The sequence below is a fragment of the Moschus berezovskii genome, chromosome 19 (assembly GCF_049115385.1).
Source record: "Moschus berezovskii isolate FMDL1 chromosome 19, NW_MosBer_1.0, whole genome shotgun sequence".
Classification (NCBI taxonomy): Eukaryota; Metazoa; Chordata; class Mammalia; order Artiodactyla; family Moschidae; genus Moschus; species Moschus berezovskii.
Window position 1 is genome coordinate 60,030,743 of NC_142478.1, and position 20,971 is coordinate 60,051,713.

Here is a 20,971-nt window from a genome sequence, read left to right on the forward strand (position 1 = left end):
TCTAGTTCCCTGACCAGGGATGGAACCCAGGCCCCTGCATTGGGATCACAGAGTCTTTTAACCACTGGACCACCAGGGAAGTCCTTGGAGTGCTTGATTTCTGAGTTGATTTCCAATTCTGTACTCAATTAATTCCATCACTACCTCCCTGGAAACTGCATTGAATCTTTTTCTTTTTCCTAGATGCTATCCGTCAGGCCAGTTCCATTCTACTTGCATGGCTTGTTGCCACCACAGAGGAACAAATCAACTCAATCAACTATGACTGAGAGACTGACCTTAGGCATCCAGAGTTCACTGGTCTTGCAGCCAGTGAGCCACCTTATGGGTGACTGAGGTGAGGAAGCCCAGTAGAGCAAGAGGGGTCTGGGCAAGAGGGAGCAGCGAAGCCTAGCCCCGGGGAGGCAGCTTTGAGCCACAGATGGTGCTCTTTCCCGGCTTCCAGCCCCAGCCTGGATAAACCACTTCCAGGCCACATCTATTAAGGGAGCTTGGTAAAAAAAAAAGACTCATCAGTACCCTCTGCAGATTGCAAACTAAAATTAGCAGTGGGAGTAAAGCTGACTCCTTCAGAGTGATTGCAGGGCCCTGGGGGTGCGGTCTTCTGCCTATTACTCATGATGCTGGCTTGCAGGGAAATGATGTCAGGTGCTTGAAATGTTTGCTGCTGCTGCTAAGTCGCTTCAGTCGTGTCCGACTCTGTGCGACCCCATAGACGTCAGCCCACCAGGCTCTGCCGTCCCTGGGACTCTCCAGGCAAGAACACTGAAATGTTTGCTGCTGCTGCTGCTAAGTCGCTTCAGTCGTGTCCGGCTCTGTGCGACCCTATAGACGTCAGCCCACCAGGCTCCTCTGTCCCTGGGATTCTCCAGGCAAGAACACTGAAATGTTTAGTGACCCTTAAAAGACAGAATATTGTAGCTGAGCCCAAGTGAATATGCCTGCTCTAACAAACCTTTATTCTTTCTTCAAAGGGATAAGCATAGCCATAATCAAGAGGTTAGAGGCTGACAGCCCTCATGTGAGGCATTGTGCAGGTTGGGCACTGCACAACTTAAGGGGCACCAGGTACACTGCTGGCTATGGAAGCCTGGGTGAGTGTTGCCCCCCTAAGGTAAGGCAGTGCTCAACCTGTGGAATCACACAAGCCAGTCCTTAGTGCTGACACCAAATTCAGGGAGAAAAGGCTTGTGTGGCAGGAATATAGAGATTTTTAATCAGTCAACACATAATTTTTATATACTGAAGTGATATGTTAGATACATTCGGTTTGGGACTTCCCTGGCAGTCCAGTGGTTAGGACTCTGTGCTCTCACTGCAAGAGGCACAGGTTTGATCCCTGGTCGGTGAACCAAGATCCCACACAGTGAGGCCAAAAAAGCAGAGAGAGAGATAATAGGTTAAATGAAATATGTTAATGTTCAGCTGTTCCTCTTTATGTGGCTACTAGAAAACTTTAAATCACACATGTGGCTTGTACTTGTCTTGGTACAGGGAACTGCGCTAATCTCTACCTTTCCTTATATCCAGTTTGCATATAACCAGGCAGAGATAAAGAAACCAACACAGGAAACGTTAAACACCAGATTTAAATAACAGAACAAGAGATGTGCATGACGACCTGCCGAGCGAGGAGTACAGAGAGGAGTGCTAAGAGCCTGAAGGAGAAACGATATTAATATGGAATAGTGTGATGAGGAAGGAAATTTCTTCTTGGCTGCAAAAGAGCTAAGTGCTGTCCGGTTTGCTGCCAAGAATGGGTTGTGAAAGGACCTAGACTCGGAATGAATTCAGTGCTGATGGCAATGTGCTGTGTTTTGTGGAGAGTTCACTTTGAAATGCATTGTGTATGCATGAGTATGTGTATATTGGGGCTCAGGGAGAGTGCTGGATCTGATTCTCTTATTTCACTCACTCCCCTTGTGAACAAAGTTGTCAAGGGGATGTAGTCTATTACAGAAAGCCCAAACAAAACACACTTTCCAGAAAAGGATCAAATGTTCTAACCCTTCCCCATTAGCACCTTGCTTTTCGCCACCGAGATGAGCAAATATAAGTGTTACTGGAGGAGGGGCAAGTTTTCACTCCATGAGCATTATTGACTGTTCACTGTGTACCAGACACTGTTGAAAGAGCAGTGAAGAAAGCAAAAAGCAAATGCTTTGTAGCTTTCAGGAAGAAGAAATAAACCCCTGCCACCAATTAGGCCTTAAAATAGCAGTTAGACAAACACCCTAAAAGTACAAAAAGGAAATAATTAAAATGTTGTGAAGACTAGATATTTGGGTAGCTACCCATTCTCTTATTTGCTGTTCTCCTTTATAGGAGTTGCTGCTGCTGCTGCTGCTAAGTCACTTCAGTCGTGTCCGACTCTGTGTGACCCCACTGACGGCAGCCCACCAGGCTCCGCCATCCCTGGGATTCTCCAGGCAAGAACACTGGAGTGGGTTGCCATTTCCTTCTCCAATGTGTGAAAGTGAAAAGTGAAAGTGAAGTCGCTCAGTCATGTCTGACTCATAGCGACCCCATGGACTGCAGCCTACCAGGCTCCTCCGTCCATGGGATTTTCCAGGCAAGAGTACGGGTATAGGAGTTACAACCATTTAAAAAATGAGTCCAGACTTAGCTGGAATTTTAAGAGTGGTAGATACAGTGTTTCTCCTGCAGCAGAACAAACTCACACTGAATTGGGGGAGGTGCGGCGGGGGGGGTGGGGGGGCGCTGCTGTCCAAGGTACCAGTTGGCAACTCCATGAGCCTAGCTGGGATTTGAACGTAAACTTTCCCTGTAACTTTTCAGAGGTAACATTTTGCCCTCGATATGTAAATGAGCATCACAATATACAATTATGTGTGTGTACCAAAAACAACTTTTCTTTCATGTATTTTTTAATGTTTTTCTGCTTTCTGATTCATTGGTTTCTGCTTTTATCTCAATTTCTGTTGCACTATCTCAGTTTTTTATTATTATTTATTTTTTGGCTGCACTTGCATGGCATGTGGAATCTTAGTTCCTCAACCAAGGACTGAACCCATGCCCCCTGCTTTGGAAGGAAAGCGTCTTAACCACTGGACCACCAGGAAGTCCCACTTTCGTGTATTGTTACTTTAAATGTCCTGTCCCCATTGAAAGATAAGTTCCATTAAAATGCAAAGAATTAGGAAGTTTTTCTATCAATTCAGTTCAAATGGTTGTAAAGTGCACTTCATCTTATAGATGATATTCTTCCTTAGACCCAGTTGAAAATCTCTCCTGCTTAGATGTGGAAGTTGCAGATTCAACTGTCTACAAGATCAGTTGTTATTTAGTTGCGAAGTTGTATCTGACTCTTTCAACTCCATGGACTATAGCCCATCAGGCTCCTCTGTCCATGGGATTTCCCCGGCAAGTATACCGCAGTGGGTTGCCATTTCCTTCTCGAAGGGATCTTCCCAGCTCAGAGATCCAACCTGTGTTTCCTGCATTGTTAGGCAGGTTCTTTACCACTGAGCCACCAGGGCAAAGTAAATAACTGAAATGGGGCATTTAAATAGTAACTGACATGGCTTCCAAGTTGGGGAGATAACTAGCATGGTGGGACTGGTTACCAGGAAAGTGTGTGCTGTCTAAAGGGTGATGCCTCTACTCAACACCAGACATTGTGTTCATGTAAGACAATAAACTCAGTCTTACTAAGTTAGCTAGTTTTTCAGGAGATGTTCAAAAATCTCTCAATTAAAAAAAAAAGTCTAGTTAATTCAATTTACCGTTCATTGTGTAAGCCAAAGAGAACACCTGTGGGTTGGATCTTACAGGCTTCCGCTTTGCAATCTGTTCAAGGCTGGTTATCTTACTTGAAATCTCACATATGTAAAAGATTGGAAGATGTAAAAACATATTTTCTTCCCCATTTCAAAGATGGAAAAATTGAGGTAGAAAATATCTTAGAGTAACTGACAGGAGCCAGCACCTCCAGGGCCCAGCCACCACCCTGAAGGAGTCAGCCCCATGTCCACTGCTAATTTTAGCTTACAACTGCAGAGATACCAATGAGTGTTTCTGCCAAGTATTTTTGACTTTGTGGGCCAGACAGTCTTTTTCATAACTACTCAGCTCTGCCCTTTTAGTGTGAAAGCAATCATGGACAATGTGCAAATTTATGGGTGTGGCTGTGTTCCAATAAGACAACCACCAAAGCAGGTCACAGGCTGAATTTGTTCTGTGGGTCGTGGTTTGCTGACCCCTGGTTCAGAATAAGAATATGATGATGTGGACTTCCCTAGTGGTTCAGTGGTTGGGACTCCATACTTCTAATGCAAGGGGCACAGGTCTGTTCCCCTGCCTGCACGGGGCACAGTTCCTTGGGAACTATGATCCCACATGCTGTGTGGCACAGCCAAAAAGAAAAAACAGATGTGTAATAGGATAAAGCATACTATTCAGTTCAAGAAGTGACTGCATAAACACTTAAACCCCTGGAATTTAAATCAAAATCCAGGGTAATCATGGGAGATGAGATATCAAAAACAAAATTGCTAAAGTGATTTTAGGCCGCAAAAAGCCAAAATTCTACCCTAGTATGATGTTCAGTATGGACCATGCCTAGATCAGTTCTGGATAAAGTAACGTGAATAGAAGCATGTTCAACTGAGATTAGTGATAAAAAGACTCAACCAGAAAAGGCTTTATCTTTCATCTGGTGGGTGTGCCTGCCACCCGACTCCACCCCACCCCTAAACTGCTGCTGGTGGCCACTGCATGGAAAAGGATCATGAGACACCACATGAGGACTGAGAATGAGGGCCATGATTGATTAGTAATGTCTGTCAAGGGTATAAAGGAGAATACCGATGAGTGTGCCACATAACTGCCATATTTAAAACCATACCACATGGGGAAGGACAGGGAGTCAACAAATGGAATTTGCTATCCCAAATAAGTTATATAACCCAAAATATAACTTTCTTCAAACTGGCAAAATAGTATTATACTTTCTAAATATTAATCTTATCTTGCTAATAATGAACATGACTTATCCAAAATAGTTTTTATTACAGCAGGCAATAGGGGGCCCGGCTAGGTCACCTCTGAATATTCTTCTCAGCCCTGCACAGGACTCTGATTTTTCAAGACGCCTCATTGTATTATCCCAGCTGTGTTCTGGGTGGCTTAGTCTTCCCAACAGCTTTGCTTTGAAGATGTCATGAATATTTAAATGCACTTTAGGCTAAACATTTTTCACGCTTCTCATTTCACCCACAGTCCAAAGGTGGGTTTTGTTTGGCAAGGAAGCTCATTTTTGAGATGTGTGTATGTATATATATATGCATATAAACCCACTGGCATTGTTTTACATACACACACTCGGACCTCCAAGGTGTGTGTATGTAAATTCCTCCTCTTAAATTTTGACACTCGGCTCCGAAGTCAAAGTCTGTAGGTCGAGGCCACTGATGTGTCTTCAGGCATGAATCAGCAGGTGTGCTTAGTATGGATGGACTCATTATTCAGAAACGACTTGTGAGTGCTCCCACTGCAGTTATTCATTTGCTGTGACCTCAGAACCACTGTGACAGTGAGAAAGCCAATACCCTCTTATTGGTGTTGATGAGGAAGAGGTTCAGTGAGTCACAGAAGGTCCCAGAGAGAGATGGGGACAGGTAAGGCATGAAGGGTTGGCTAAGTATACATAAAGTGTTTTGTTTTTGTTGTTGTTTTAGGTTTTACACCCATCAGAGTGGAGAGAATAGGCAGAGAAAAAAAAAAAAAAACTGTAGAAGCTGAATGTAGATGAAAAACAGATCCCCAGATCTGCTTCCCTATTTCCTGTAGCAAGACTGCCAAGATTCAACCTGGATAGAGACTGGAGATTTCTCCTCTAGAGAAGGTAAAACTAAAGATCTCTGGACTAAAGGACTCCAGAACTGGGGCCTACATTTTTTTTTTTTAAAGAGAGAAAATGAAAACTTACAGAATAAAAAAAATTTTTTTAATTGTTTTAATGAAAGAGCAAAAGTTAAACTCCATGGAAAGTTTAGAAAATAAAATTAAGAAAATCACCCAGAACACAAAGGAAAAAGACAAAGAAAAATAGGAAATAAATGAAAATTTAAAGACTGCTATAGGAAGTCTACTATCTAATAGGAATCCTTGAATGAAAGAATAGAAAAAATGGAGGGGAGGAAACCATACATTATATAATATATCTATCGCTGCATAAGAGAAGTCACCCCAGGGCTTCCCTGGTGGCTCAGTGGTGGAGAATCTGCCTGTCAATCCAGGAGACATGGGTTCGATCCCTGGTTCGGAAAGATCCCACATGCCACGGGGCAAGTAAACCTGTGCAACACAGCTACTGAGCCTGCGCTCTGCAACAAGATAAGCCACTGCCATGAGCAGCCCACGACCCACAACTGGAGAGGAGCCCCAACTCTGCAAAACTAGAGAAAAACCCATGCAATAATGAAGACCTGGTGCAGTCAGTAAATATATACATAAACTTTTTTTTAATCACCTCAACCACACAGAAAACTTATAACAAACATTTATTCTCTTACCTTGTTTCTGAAGGACAGGATCTGGGAGCAGCAACCACTGAAGCTTGTGCATGCCTAGAACCCGTGCTCCACAGCGAGAAGCCACCGCAGTGAGAAGCCTCTGCACCCTAACTGGAGGTTAGCCCTGCTCACCGCAACTAGAGGAAGCCCCAGCAGCAACGAAGACCCAGCACAACCAAAAATAAATAAATTTAAAAAAAAGAATACCGGAGTGGATTGCCATTTCCTTCTCCAGGGGATCAAACCTGTGTCTCCTGCACTGTAGGCAGATTCTTTACCACTAAGCCACCAGGGAAGCCCCCTTCTGGAAACTTAGGGAATCATTAAGACACATCTCTCATGCTGTTGAGTGCATTAGATAAGACGATGTATGGAAAAGTTCTTAGTGGTCGCCTGGACACAGAGTAAGTGCTCAATTAACACGAGCCCTTATTCCTTCCTAGTCCTCGTATGCTTACAGGGTTCTCCTACACTTGGAGTTCTGAAATCTCCTACTTCTGGTAAGGGCAGTGCACCATGCTTGTGGGAAGAAAGGGGATCAAAGCAGAAGAAAAGGGAGTCAAACAGAATTACTGTCTAACAGGGATGTGTGCTGTTGCCCTTTATTGGTTTTACATGCGAGTTAGTTTACGAATACTTTCAGGAGCATGTAAGTGTGAAATTGGAAAGCGTCACTGCAGGACCGCCACGAGCCGCTGCACTGGCAATGTAAAAGGGGAGGAGGGCGGGGGACGCGGTGGGCGGGGCGCGCGAGTAAAGGAGAGAGGCGGGAAAGGCAGAAGGTGGCCCCAGAAGGCATGGGAGGACAAAAAGACACAGGGCTGGGAGCAAACTGGCTTTGAAGTTCAAAGCACGTTCATGCAGGTTGATGGCTGAACACACACTTTTTTGACTTTTTCAACATGCCCCCGACTCTCCCACCTCCGTGCTTTCACTCCAGCTGTTTCCTCCATGTGATTTCCCATTCCCGGCTACAGACACTGCTCGAAACTGGCCGAGCTTTCAGGCCAAGCTCAAATTTTATTTTCTTTCAGGAGAAATTATAAAACGTCCCATGGTTAATAAGAATACAGACTCTGGGTCAGCAAGACCTGCTTTGGAATTGAGTTTGGTTGAACTTGAGGCAAGTTTCTTCACCTCTAGAAACCTTAGCTTTCCAATCTGTGAAATGTAGATCTGTAGTCACAACCTCATAGGGTTACAATAAATAATAAATGATAATGTACACAAAGGCTAAACCATCTGCTCGATAAATGTCAGCTGCTATTATTTTCTCAATCACCCACATTCCAGTCCCACTTCCTCTACACCTATTACACTGAGCCAGAATTACTGACAACCATGGAACCATGCTTTTATCTCTAAATCCTCAAAAAGAGCCTCATCTACTACATAACGTACAACAGATGTGGCATAAATATCATGTGAATCGAATGCAATGACTATCACAGTCTCTGATTATGGGCTGTTTCAAGAAGAAAAAAGATCCCAAGCAATTGGTACAGGTGACCAGATGACCATGGGTAGGTTCCCGATCTTGTCTGGGATGAGAGTTAGGCTCTCCAAGAAACCATTCTGTGGCAGAGACACGTCAGCTCCCATAATAATAAGAACAAGAAACAACCAACAGGTACTGTGGTCTTCAGTTCAGTTCAGTTCAGTCGCTCAGTCGTGTCCGACTCTCCGCGACCCCATGAATCACAGCACGCCAGGCCTCCCTGTCCATCACCAACTCCCGGAGTTCACTCAAACTCATGTCCACAGAGTCGGTGATGCCATCCAGCCATCTCATTCTCGGTCATCCCCTTCTCCTCCCGCCCCCAACCTTTCCCAGCATCAGAGTCTTTTCTAGTGAGTCAACTCGTCGCATGAGGTGGCCAAAGTATTGCAGTTTCAGCGTTAGCATCAGTCCTTCCAATGAACACCCAGGATCGATTTCCCTTAGAATGGACTGGTTGGATCTCCTTGCGGTACAAGGGACTCTCAAGAGTCTTCTCCAACACCACAGTTCAAAAGCATCAATTCTTTGGCGATCAGCTTTCTTCACAGTCTAACTCTCACATCCATACATGACCACGGGAAAAACCATAGCCTTGACTAGACGGACCTTTGTTGGCAAAGTAATGTCTCTGCTTTTTAATATACTATCAAGGTTGGTCATAACTTTCCTTCCAAGGAGTAAGCGTCTTTTAATTTCATTGTGGTCTTACTACATCCTAAACAAGCACTTACTATTTCTAAGTGCTTTACCCCAAATAAATCTGCTAATCCTCAAAAAAACTCCATGGAAAAGGGGCAATTCTCACCACCGTTTCACAGAGGAGGAAACTTAAGAATGACCAGCCATCCTGGTTTGCCAGGATCTGAGGGGGTTCCTGGAATGTAAGATTTTCAGTGCAAAACCCAGAAAAGTCCCAGACACACTGGGGTGAGTGCCTCACACTGAAGCACACAGATGTTATGCAAATGCCCCAAGGTCAATGAGTGGCCAACCCAGGATGACAAACCCAGGACCCCCATCACCTCTACTGCAGACACAAAGGCAAAAATGAATCCACTGAGGCAACAAATTAGCCAGGTCATAAAGTGGACTCTCCACCGGGCTTCCCAGCACAGAGTCTGACACGAGTACGTATTCAAATGACTGGCCCAATCATGTTCTAGCCATGCACTGCCCAGAGCTAGCCATGTGACTCTCAGGCAAATTGTTATCATCCCTGGGCCTCAGATGTTTTCACCTTCAAGATGAAGGAAGGGGTCTGACTAACTCAGGGATGGCAAATAACAGGCTCCCTCTGCCCACGGTAGGTGAAAGTAAATGACTAGACTCCTCTTTACCACTCCACCCAAACTTGGGCCACAGAATCCTTCTCAATCCAACAGAGTGGGTATTCACAACCCATTTGCAGCTGATTTTTAGCATGATTTCCTAAGCCAACATCTTCATCTTCATCATCTATTGACACTCAACCAATCATCTTCCCAGGAGTCACTCTGGTCTCTTAGGATTTGGCTCTCAGACTGACAAAGACAGCAGACAGATGGCTGCAGGATGACAATGGAAGGGACAGACTCTAGACTGGGCACTCCCTGTTCAGCCCTGTATTATGGACACCACCGTGGTACAGCACCATGGACAAGGGCAGGGACTCAGGAGAGACCACCTGGCCTTGGCATCCTGGCTCACTCACTATATACAAGCAGGGTGACCTTGGGCAAGTTACCTAAGCTGATTCTCCATTTCCTCAACTACATAATAAGGATTAGAAGACTACCGACCTCATAGGATTGTAAGGATTCAATTAGTTAATATATGTAAAATGCCTAGCACACAGTAAGCAGTAGATGTGTTAGTATTATTAGAATCCTCAAAATCACCCTCCAAGGTGGATATTATTATTTAACAGATGAGGGAACTGAGGTTCAGAGGGATTACGTTGCCCAAGGTCACACGGCTAGTTAAGCAGCAAAGCCGGATTCAAAGGCTGATTTCTAAGCTTTGCTCTGCCACACTGCATCTCTGTAAACACTAGATGGTGAAACAAGTGATTCTTGACTGTCGGCAGGGCCTTGCCTGGATTCCTAGGGCTGCACGCCCCCCACCCCCCCAGCCCAGCACCTGCTTGTTCTCTCCTGGCTGGCTCTGGAGTACCCCCTGCTTTTACCCCTGGCCCATCTACACCACTGACAAAGGGAGCACTGATGCCAACAGATCTGAGCATCAGCCTACAGAAAACCAGAACCCAGACTGATGAGTCTCCAGCTCCTGGGAAACGGGGGAGAGAAGCTTTACCATTTTGATTATTGGTCCTCCCCAATCTGTCAAGTGAATTCTGCCATTTTATAGATCTCTGTCTTTTGGGGAATTGAGCAGACACAGATTAGATAAAATGGGTTAAAGGGATTAAGCACATAGGTAACTATGTTGTCTTATCTACCTCACTCCCCTGCGGAGCCTCCTAAACATACATCTCTTTGTCTTAATAATCACACCTATTCACAAAAACATCAATTTCAGTTAGCACTAAAAAAGTTGCTACAGCTAATGTATTTCTGGCCATGCTATTATGTCCAACAGGGTGAGCTGATGGTGTCATATTTCTAGTTCATTCCATCTAGTGCTTGGGGGGGGCGGGCACGGCAAGCCGTGCAGCTCACAGAATCTTAGTTCCCTGACTAGGAATCAAACCCATACCCCCTGCAATGAAGTGCAATGTCTTAACCACTGGACTGCCAAGGAAGTCCCAATGTGCCTTGCTGGGAAAGTGCTTACCCAAAGATGGAGCTTGAGGAGTCTCGAACACTAGTGAGAGACCAGAAATTGGTTCTGTTCCTGCTTCTGCCCAGGTTGCCGGTGGGTGCTGAGCTTGCAGCAAGTGACGCGGAACCATGTAGCTCTTCCAGCTGGTGACTCCACAGGATGTGATGTGCAGAGTACAGCACCATGTCAGATGTTTAGCTCTCTGCCGCCATTTCAGAACCATGTCAATGGCTCCTAACCCTCCTCCTTACTTTATACACAGGAAAGGCAGGAAGAAAGTGGGTTGGAAAAACAGATCCGTGTTTCCCTCTGCAAGCCCTGCTCTCACTGCTCATGAGATCAAGTCAGCTCCATCCAAATGGAAGACTCTTTGTGTTCTCAATGGTTCCTTCTTTTGCAGAACTGGCGCAAAACTCATGCCTTTTCAAAGGCAGGCAACCTCCTGGCCAGCTTAGCTCTCTGCTCTCCTACCAAGGGAGAATGCCAGTCATCTGGGAAGGGGAAGGGTCCAACCAAGTAAGTGTTTTCACCTCTAAAATTTGCTCTGGATGTGTGTCCAAGAGGTGAGAGCAGATAAACAGCCAGGGAAGCACTGAAGAAGAAAGGTGAGAATGCCGAATCTGATTTTAACAGAAGAGGTCAGGAAAGGACAGCAAAAGGGAGTAGGTAGGAAAGCTGGCTTAGAATCCAAAAGATCTGGACTCAGCCCCTCAGTATGTGACCTTGGAGAAGTTACTGAACCATTTTCTGTGACTAACGGAACCTGCTTCCTCCTCCATAAACTGGTGATAACAATGATGTGCTTCCTCCAAGACTGTTACAAGGCTTCAACGAGAGGATGCAGGTGAAGGGCACAGCGCCGGGAGCTGGAGCCATGCTTACTGACCAGTCTGCCTCACTCTACCTATCATTTTACACTAACACTGCTAGACAGCTACCGTTCACGGAGCACTTACCAGGTATGGTGCTGATCTCTGGGTTTCAAAGAAGCCAGCCTTGGATTGATTTTGTATCAGTGCTCTTCAGCAGATTACTGCCACGACTAAGTGAGAAAACACCTCCTACAGAGGGTTTAGTCTAGTGCCCGATACATAGAGTACTCAGCTAAAAGGCAGATACTAACATCCACAGCAAGCCACGTTTGCCTTGGTAACAAAATAGAAGTGGGCTGGTTGACCTGAGTCTGAACCACACCCTATGCTGCCAGCTCTCACATCCCCGGTCCACAGCCCCTAGTCTACGCCAGAAACTTGGCTCTTCTACAACTATGGACCCACCCATAGACCTGAAAAGCTCGAAGGCTAAGGTGATTAGAACAGAGGAAACTTGTTGGGTGAGCAGATACCAGAGCAAGGAGTGATAACTGAAAGTCTACAGAGCTCATGGACGCTGTCTGTTGGTCAAGATGCTGGTTACATGTTCGAGCTCACACTGAGAAAACAACTTGTACAATTAAGATTTGTGCACTTTTCTGTATGACAGTTGTGGTGGTTCAGTTGCTAAGCCATGTCTGACTCTGCGTCCCCATGGACTGCAGCATGTCAGGTTTCTCTGTGCTCTACTATCACTTGGGGTTTGCTCCAATTCATGGCCACTGAGTCGGTGATGCTATCTAACCATCTCTTCCTCTGCTGCCCCCTTCTCCCTTAGCCTTCAATCTTTCCCAGCATCGGGGTCGTTTTCAATGAGTTGTACGAGTAACAATAAATAACTCGCTTCCAATGAGTTGTTACGATAACAATAAAAAATTATCCAGATTGTGACTGCCCTTCTCCATTATCCAAAGTGTGAGCAGCCCTTCCCATTGGGTGTTACAAGCACAACTGGGCTGTGAGCACAAGATGCCGTTGGCCCCCGGGGGCAGAAAGCAGCCTCACCACTTTACCGCCCTGGGGAGCTGTAGAAACACCATGTTTTTTGGTGAGACTGGCAAGTACTGCTCTCGAGTTCTCAATGAACAGCATCCTCATCAGACCTTAGGTCAACTGTATTTACTACATTTTTAATCAGGTTCTTCTATCCTTTCTGACCAGAAAACAGCTTAGCTGGCTACACTTAAGGGTCGACAACCGTAGGCTGGCTCTTTACAGACCTGGGAGTTCATCTTGGACATCACGCATACCTCACTCTTCACAGCAAGCTAATGTCTAGGAGGTCCCTCCCTCTTCTCCAACTTCCTTCCCCCATGACCACTGAAGGGAAAACCTAAAATAAATTTTAATCATTTAGGCAATCAATGGATGTCACACAGATTTCGTGCTGGTTTTCTCTTTGAAAGTTTATTGTCATTTAAAGAAAAAAAATAAAACCCTCTACTTGTTACATTCACCTCTCAGAACATTTAATGTACCAGTTAATGATGTTATTGTATAAAAAAAAAGCCCACCAACTGCTTGAAATGGCTGTAAGTTATTTTTTGTCATGTTCTGGTATTAAACTCTTTGGAAAAAATGGTATAACATTAAGTACCGAGGTTTCAAATTCCCAGATTAGAAACAAGATTTTTTTATTAGGAGGAATTTTAGTAAAAATTCAAGGGTAAAAGGAAATGTTAATAGAAAATAAAAAACAAAAATATTGTAAAAAATACGATCCCCCTCCCCACCCCCCACCCAGTCAAGTTAGGTTAAAAAAAAACAAAACAAAACATTGCAATCAAACCCATTCCATCCCACCCCCCGTATTTCTCTTAGAAAAGTCACCCAATCCTAAACACAGGGTCTCACACACCAATACAAGTAGCTTGATTTGCAGATCAGCTTCTGGGATCTTCTACTGGCCCCAGTTAGAATTTCTTCAAAAAAAAAAAAAAACTTAAAAGTTAGGTAGTTAGACTTCTATAAATACTGGTATCCAAATCAAGGAAAATATCCTGGCTTTGGTATGGCTACAGAAATCTGGAAACTGTTCAAGAGGACACTGGCTTAGAGAGGGAGGAGAGGGAGACACACAACTCCTAGGTGGAGGTAAAATAAATATTAGGACACACCCGCAGCAAACACTGCAGTAACACTTGAGGCCGATGCCTCGAACAAAACACGTGTACAGGTTCTTGATCAGGATCACACACATACAGCTTCTTGAACAGAATAACACACATACAGGTTCTTGATCAGATTAACATATGTATAGGTTATTGATTGGAATTGTCTGGACCAAACTTTATCCAAGTATCACTTGCAGGAAATAGTTTGAATCTGGGAATTTATCTGGTGCCCTGATGAGATAAAGGCCTTTTGGAAGAATAACCACCTGGGTTAAAGCCAGGCCCCTCTTATTCTAGGAAGATCAGAATCTGTTTCTTCCTTGTCTTGTTTGACTTTGCCCATCATAAAAGCACCTCTATCTCCTAACAAGGGGGCTCTTCCCTCCCTGGTCACCAACTGCAGGGGTCTATCTGAGGAGCAGAACTGCTGACTCTTCATCTCTGGAGTGACTCAACAAAAAGAAAATCTACCAGGATCAGGAATATAATTTACTGTGCCATGTCTCAAGGAGACCACGTGGTTTCCCCCATTCTCACTACATCATGACTGTTAAGGTTGTGAGGATACTGAGGAGAAGGCAGTGGTGTGGCGGAGTCCATGCTGAAGCGTGGCCTCAAACGTCCTCCAATTTACAGAAGAGAAAAGGCTAAAGTGCCTGGTCTTCAAATCACTAATCTTTTCATGAAAGCACAAAGGAACCACCAGGCAAGGCCAGAAAACAAGTTGAGTTGCTGCTGCTTCAATGCTGAAAAGTTGTTATCAATACAATTCTTACCACCACCACTCCCCCAAAGAAACTCTAGAGCAGTGGTAGGAAGACAAGACAATCGTTAAAAAAAAAAAATTTTTTTTTAAACCATCTTTGATGGCAACACACACAAAATACATCTAAATAAATTTCCAGCACAGCGTGCAAGGGGATAACAAAGAGCTCCCTGATATTATGGGAGGTGACACACACCACGGTGAAAATTCAGCCAAGAGAGGGCCGCCCTTACAGCAAAGGCTGCCAACAAAAAATAAAAGGTGAAGGCCCTGTTTAGTGCAGATCTGGTTCACTATTGTAAAAATCATCACCGTGGGAGACTGGAAGGCAGTAAAGAAACTCACAACACCCAGGCAACTTCTGATATGACATCATTTATCCCATTTTCTAAATGAGACTCAAACACCAGAAGAAAATGAGAGGAAAAACTGGATTACAAATTAAAACTCAAATGTACCTGTACAAGCCTTTACTCTAGGTCACTAAGGTTTGGTCTCTGTTGAAGCCAGGACTCTGGAGAAGGTAATCTACTTGTCCTCACAGCTCCACAACCTACTTTGGGACATGTGTATCAAGAGATAACACGAAGACAATCACTTGAGACCAAGGGAATTGCTTACAAAGGTTTCCTAGGACACATAACGACTGCTGATTGCTCAGAGATACAAACACTTGACCCAAATACTTTAACATCTTAAGATGGCAACAAGAATATTAAAGCAAACAGTCAGCCAGTAAGTCATCTGTCCAATTTGGAGAGTGAAGGAACGTGAGCAGGGCAGACTGTTTCATCAGGATTCATTTAGGGAGAGTGTGAGATTAATGGTGGTCATGGCCTTCTTTGTCTCCAACCTGGGCCAGAGCTCCTGGGAGCTGACAAGGTTTCATGGGTTTGGAATGGCCAAGGTGAAACACTGGCCATCAGCAACAAGAGTGTGATCCGAGTTAGAGTATACAGATCACTGACGACTCCACCATCCGTCTCACCTCCCCACAGACCACAGACAACCCAGATCATCAGCTGGCAGCAGGGACCACCTCTTCTACTTGGGAGCAGGAGACAGCAGTTAACTACACACTAAAATTTCTGAAATGATCACTTCGTGTTCCAGACTGAGCTAGAATAACTCTGTGTGAATAAACCACCTGTCTTAAACAACATTTGAAATATGGATTTTCAGCACTTTATGAACGTGAAACACTCTCCCTGCCCCAGCCCCGTTTACTGCAGTGCAAGCTGTCTCCCACGCGAAGTTTTCTGTCTTTCAGCTGGTGGAAGGGATGGCACACACCAGACGTAACACAAGACATTCGTTTCTCCAAGGCGGCTTAGAGTCCGGAGAATGACTCTCCTTCTGCTAGGACCTCTGCCCCAAGCTTCTGGGGAAGCAGCGAACTGTGCTTGACAAGGAAGGGACCTACATGATCCACTGATTTGATTCAAAAGGTGAAAATGCATTACAGAGGGTACCCCTTCCTGCTCCTCGCCATGGAAGGAAGACCTACAGATAATAGAGAGAGTTGTCTCTTCAAACTCAGAGGAGGCTTTAAAAGAGAAAAAAATAAAAAAGACAAAGCATAAGCAAAAAAAAAAAAAAATTCGGTAAAGCAAACTCCCAATGCTCCGGGGAGTACAACAGTCTTGGGGTGACGGACGACTGGCAGAAGTCGGCGCAGGCAAAGAAAGATGCAAGGCGGGACGGGGTTCGCCACGAGGGTGCCTTGCAGAATCCACCACAGTGTTCTCCATCTGCCAAGGCCAAGGAGCCATTCCCAAGTTAAAAATTTTCTATTAAGAAAACAAAACAAAACCAAAAACCATTCCAGAAAAGGGGTCGAAGGAAGAATACTGGAGAACATCAAGCAGCTGACCTCCGGCGGATCACAAAGAGCCCACGCTGAAGCTGGCCCAAGTAAATCCTCATTTTGGTGCTGTCGCTTGTCTTCCTCACCCAGATCTGTGGGGGAGAAGGAAAAGGAACAAGATGAGAGGCCAGTACTGAGGGACACATGTTTCAGAGCACGGGGATGTCTGCATGAACTAGGTGCCAGCAAAGAGCTGGCAACCTCTTCCTGTCAACCCAAGAGGCCTTCATAGGCACCTCCTTGACCTCTGGCCTCCACTGCAGACAGCAGGCATCCGCCCTTGAACTCATTTCTTCCAGACATCTCTTTTACAACTTTGAGTACCAAAAAGGAAAGTACAGTGATCATGAGTTTCTTTTTCATTTCTGCCTCCATCTTAAGGACTCTTTCTGGTTTGGTTTAATTATAGCATTAGCAACATTAAGACACACATATGGATAAACAAACTTCCAATCAAACAGGAAAATATTTTCCTTGCCCCAAGGGACTTTCATGGTACAGCCTTCCAGAACTCTAGTTTCCTGGCAATTAAGGCTAACGGTCATAACAAGAAAGGATAGAAAAATTAACAACAAAAAAATGCCTGTGAGTGAGTGAAAGTCCAATTAGGATGCTGAGAAGGCAAACTTAGCTTAAGACAGTCCTTCCCTCCTGACCGTATCATTCTCCCACAGATGTGATCAGACATCTGGCACTGGATAGGGCAGGTATATTCTTCCACAGAACTGAGAAAACTCTTCCAGCAGGGGGCCTGCCAGAGCTCCCAGGGGCACTCAGTGCACAGCATCCTGCAGCCAGGGAGCAGAAGGAGGGCTCCATCGCCCACCCCACCTGAGGGAAGAATTCCTGGGGGCCAGGCACTGTGATGACCAAGCTGAGCTCCTTCATTCTCAGAAAAACCCTCAGAAGTAAGTACTGGCATCATCCCCGTGTTACAGAAGAGCAGGGCTGCGTCTACTTGTCTAATGGAAACCCTGGCACACGACATCAAGGCCCCTTTGCTCTTCCTCACTAAACCACAGCGTCTGACTCTTGTTCTCACCTGTTCTCTCAACCATGTACCTAACATGCAATCAGATGGAGACAAAAGTTTAATGTAAGTCTTTTAAAGATCTGCATCTCACCATATATGCAACTGCAAGTTCACAGATCTCTCTCCTCTTTCCCCCATTCATTTTTCAGGTTTTAGAAAAGCTTATTCAAAAAAGTCGCTCAGTCACATCTGACTCCTTGCAAGCCTACAGACTGTAGCCGGCCAGGCTCCTCATTCCATGGAATTTTCCAGGCAATAATACTGGGGTGGGTAGCCATTCCCTTCTCCAGGGGATCTTCCTGATCCAGGGATCGAACCCAGGTCTCCTGCACTGCAGACAGATTCTTTACTGTCTGACCCAGCAGGGAGTGGGGGGACACACACAGACTATTTTCAGTTTCATCTCAACTTCCTTACTGTGGCTGCTTAACAACAAAAAGACTTTAGTCAAGCACTCTGGTTTAAACATAAAGACCTCACACGAAGCCAAGCTTCTGAAGGACCTTGAAGAACCATTTTAAACTGAAAATGACTCAAGGAGGCCTGAACCAGCAGGCAGTCACCAACATGCTCAGACCCATGACCCACGCACCAAATCTGCCCACGGTCAAGTTATGCAGCGGCCGAGTAGCTTCAGTGTTGCTTAGGATTTGACCTAAAAGAATGAGCTGAAATAGTTCCAAGAATTGAGAAAAGTTTCCCCGTTGCCAGAGTTGCAAGGCTCCGATGCACTGAGGCTTCTCCCCTCCAGGAGACATGTCTCAGTCTCACTGTTCCCTTGTCAGATCTCGCTGATACTCTGTCAAAGGGTGACAATCTTAAAAAAAAAAAAAAAAAAACAAACCTAACTTGCATTTGTATTTTCCTGAAAAGTCCTGAGGTGTCACAGCACAGGTTCTCAAGTTAGGTTCAGGTACCAGGAAGCCACATGTGCCTTGTACAGTGGCCCATAGGGCCAGGCACATGTGCTCTGCTGTGAAATTGCAAAGCCTACTGCCAGGGAACAGCAGGCTTCTGAGATGCCCTGTTCTGACTTGGCTTGGGATGACACACAGATCCCAAGCCTACAGAAAAATCACATTCATTTATCTGGTAGGCTCTCCATAACTACTAAGTAAATAATCATTCTGCAAACTAGTCACATTGGAGGGCATTTTCAATTCAGGAAGCTGGAAGAATAGAATAGGCTTAAGTTATTTTATAATCCAGCTTCATTAAATTTACTGTGCACTGGCACGAATAAGTTGGTAAAAATCGATTTCTTTATAGACATTTGTGGACTGATAAAAGATCAAGCCAAACCAGCTATTAAAGTTTTAAACTGTTTTTTGACTACTAACAATACCCAGTTACACACTGCTGACAGCCTGCCAATGAAGGGCCAGCAGAACTCACAGGCCAGTCCCATCGTCCTTTGAGTACGACCCTCTGAGCTGACTTTCAACCAGCCCCCATCCTACAAGAGTAACTGGAGGAGACTAGTCCCTAAAGACATGAGCCTAGCATCTCCTTGCTCAGAAGCACAACAGGACATGCAGGATTAGAGAGATAGCAGGCGAGGAGTGGCGTGTGGGTCAGGTGAGACCACCACCCATTTACTGAGCACTCACTGTGTGCCAGGTGCCTTGCTAGATCCTCAGAGCGAGAAACAAATCTGTGTACCCATGACAGAAAGACGAGCTGGCTCCACAGGCAAGTCCCACCCTCGGTGGACTGTTTCCTTAAAAAGCGGCATGGTTTGAACGTGCAGACAGCAAGCTGACTTGCCTTGTGTTCCTTCCTGCAGTCTATCTCAGTGGTGCCCAACTCAACTACTCTGTAGGGAGTTCACAAGCACAAGGAATGTACAAACCGGCATATACTGCAGTCATGCAAAGGAAGAGATTCTCCAGAGCAATATGTGCAATTTCTGCCTGAAAGTGCTATCTGTCGAATCTAACCCACATGCAACACAGTGATTCCACTGTACTTTCTTGGTGGTACTTGCAGTGCAGGTTTGTCCCATTTTGCATTCCTAAAGGGTGAGGGAGCTCAGTCCTTACTTCGTTGGCTCCGACAGAGCTGATCACACAGCTCAGTTTCTGGTTGTCCTTCGACTCCAGATAGATGGCTTGGCTCTTATGGTACCTGCCAGAAACAAGACATACGCTTATTTTTTTAACCACTTTTTTGAGATATGATTGACATGTGAAATGTGGTACATATTTAATGTACACAAATCAGTGAGTTTGAGGATAAGTACATACCCATGAAATCATCACCACAAGTCATAAACATCTGTCCCCTCCCAAAGTCTCCTCCCACCCTCTTTATTATAACTATAGTTTTGTAGCTTTTTTTCTTTTTTGGTAAGAATATTTAACATAAGGGCTTCCCTTGTGGCTCAGCTGATAAAGAATCTACCTGCAATGTGGGAGACCTGGGTTTGATCCCTGGGTTGGGAAAATCCCCTGGAGAAGGGAAAGGCTACTCACTCCAGTATTCTGAGCTGGAGAATTCCATGGACTGTATAGTTCATGGGATTGCAAAGAGTCAGACATGACTGAGCAACTTTCACTTCACTTTCACTTTACCCTCTTAAAAATTTTAAGTATGTAAGTACTGGCACAAATTTAAGAACGCAATAAAGAAATGAAGAAAAGGAGGGAAGAAAAAAAATACCACCACAACAAAAACATAATTAAAGGAGTCTTAATTTATATTTGAGGAACAGCCTGGATTTCAGGTTTAATTTCAATGCTTCCTTCCTTGGATTAGACAACCTCCTACTCTTCTAAGTCTAAAATCTACATTCTTGGTCTCACTGCAGAGTGGAAAAGGGGGCCAAGGAAAGGGCTGGAAAACCAACTCTGTATTTAGTTTTTTACTTAAGACTATGTGACCCAGTTCACTAGTGGAGCTGATGGAATTCCAGCTGAGCTATTTCAAATCCTAAAAGATGCTGCTGTGAAAGTGCTGCACTCAATACGGCAGCAAATTTGGAAAACTCAGCAGTGGCCACAGGACTGGAAAAGGTCAGTTTTCATTCCAATCCCAAAGAAAGGAAATGCCAAAGAATGTTCAAACTACCACACAACTGCACTCATCTCACACGCGAGTAAAGTCGTGCTCAAAATTCTCTAAGCCAGGCTTCAGCAATACGTGAACCGTGAATTTCCAGATGTTCAAGCTGGATTTAGAAAAGGCAGAGGAACCAGAGATCAAATTGCCAACATCTGCTGGATCATCGAAAAAGCAAGCGAGTTCCAGAAAAATAACTATTTCTGCTTTATTGACTATGCCAAAGCCTTTGGCTGTGTGTATCACAATAAACTGCGGAAAATTCTGAAAGAGTTGAGAATACCAGACCACCTGACCTGCCTCTTGAGAAACCTGTATGCAGGTCAGGAAGCAACAGTTAGAACTGGACATGGAACAACGGACTGGTTCCAAATAGGAAAAGGAGTACGTCAAGGCTGTATATTGTCACCCTGCTTATTTAACTTATATGTAGAGTACATCATGAGAAATGCTGGGCTGGAG

At 44.8% G+C, this 20,971-nt stretch overlaps 1 protein-coding gene and 1 long non-coding RNA gene across 3 annotated transcripts in view; one reads left to right on the forward strand and one right to left on the reverse strand.

Annotated features, from left to right (window-relative positions):
• The first annotated feature begins 228 nt into the window (after positions 1 to 228).
• On the forward strand, positions 229 to 6,734 carry LOC148774886 (uncharacterized). Its single transcript, XR_016035285.1, has 3 exons — positions 229 to 337; positions 5,700 to 5,866; positions 6,550 to 6,734. It is a non-coding gene; the product is annotated as an uncharacterized LOC148774886 (long non-coding RNA).
• Positions 6,735 to 13,159: 6,425 nt separating this feature from the next.
• Positions 13,160 to 20,971, reverse strand: part of SUDS3 (SIN3A corepressor complex component SDS3) — a 36,022-nt gene continuing 28,210 nt past the window's right edge. The window contains exons 11-13 of one of the 2 annotated variants that reach the window (XM_088828204.1): positions 19,492 to 19,576; positions 16,423 to 16,508; positions 13,160 to 13,591 (exon numbers count right to left, since the gene is read on the reverse strand). In XM_088828204.1, the coding sequence (XP_088684330.1) occupies positions 13,570 to 13,591; positions 16,423 to 16,508; positions 19,492 to 19,576 (193 nt within the window). In that variant the 3' untranslated portion in view covers positions 13,160 to 13,569. Of the gene's footprint in view, positions 16,509 to 19,491; positions 19,577 to 20,971 lie in introns of both variants that reach the window. The other variant, XM_055404844.2, reaches the window with a different exon arrangement.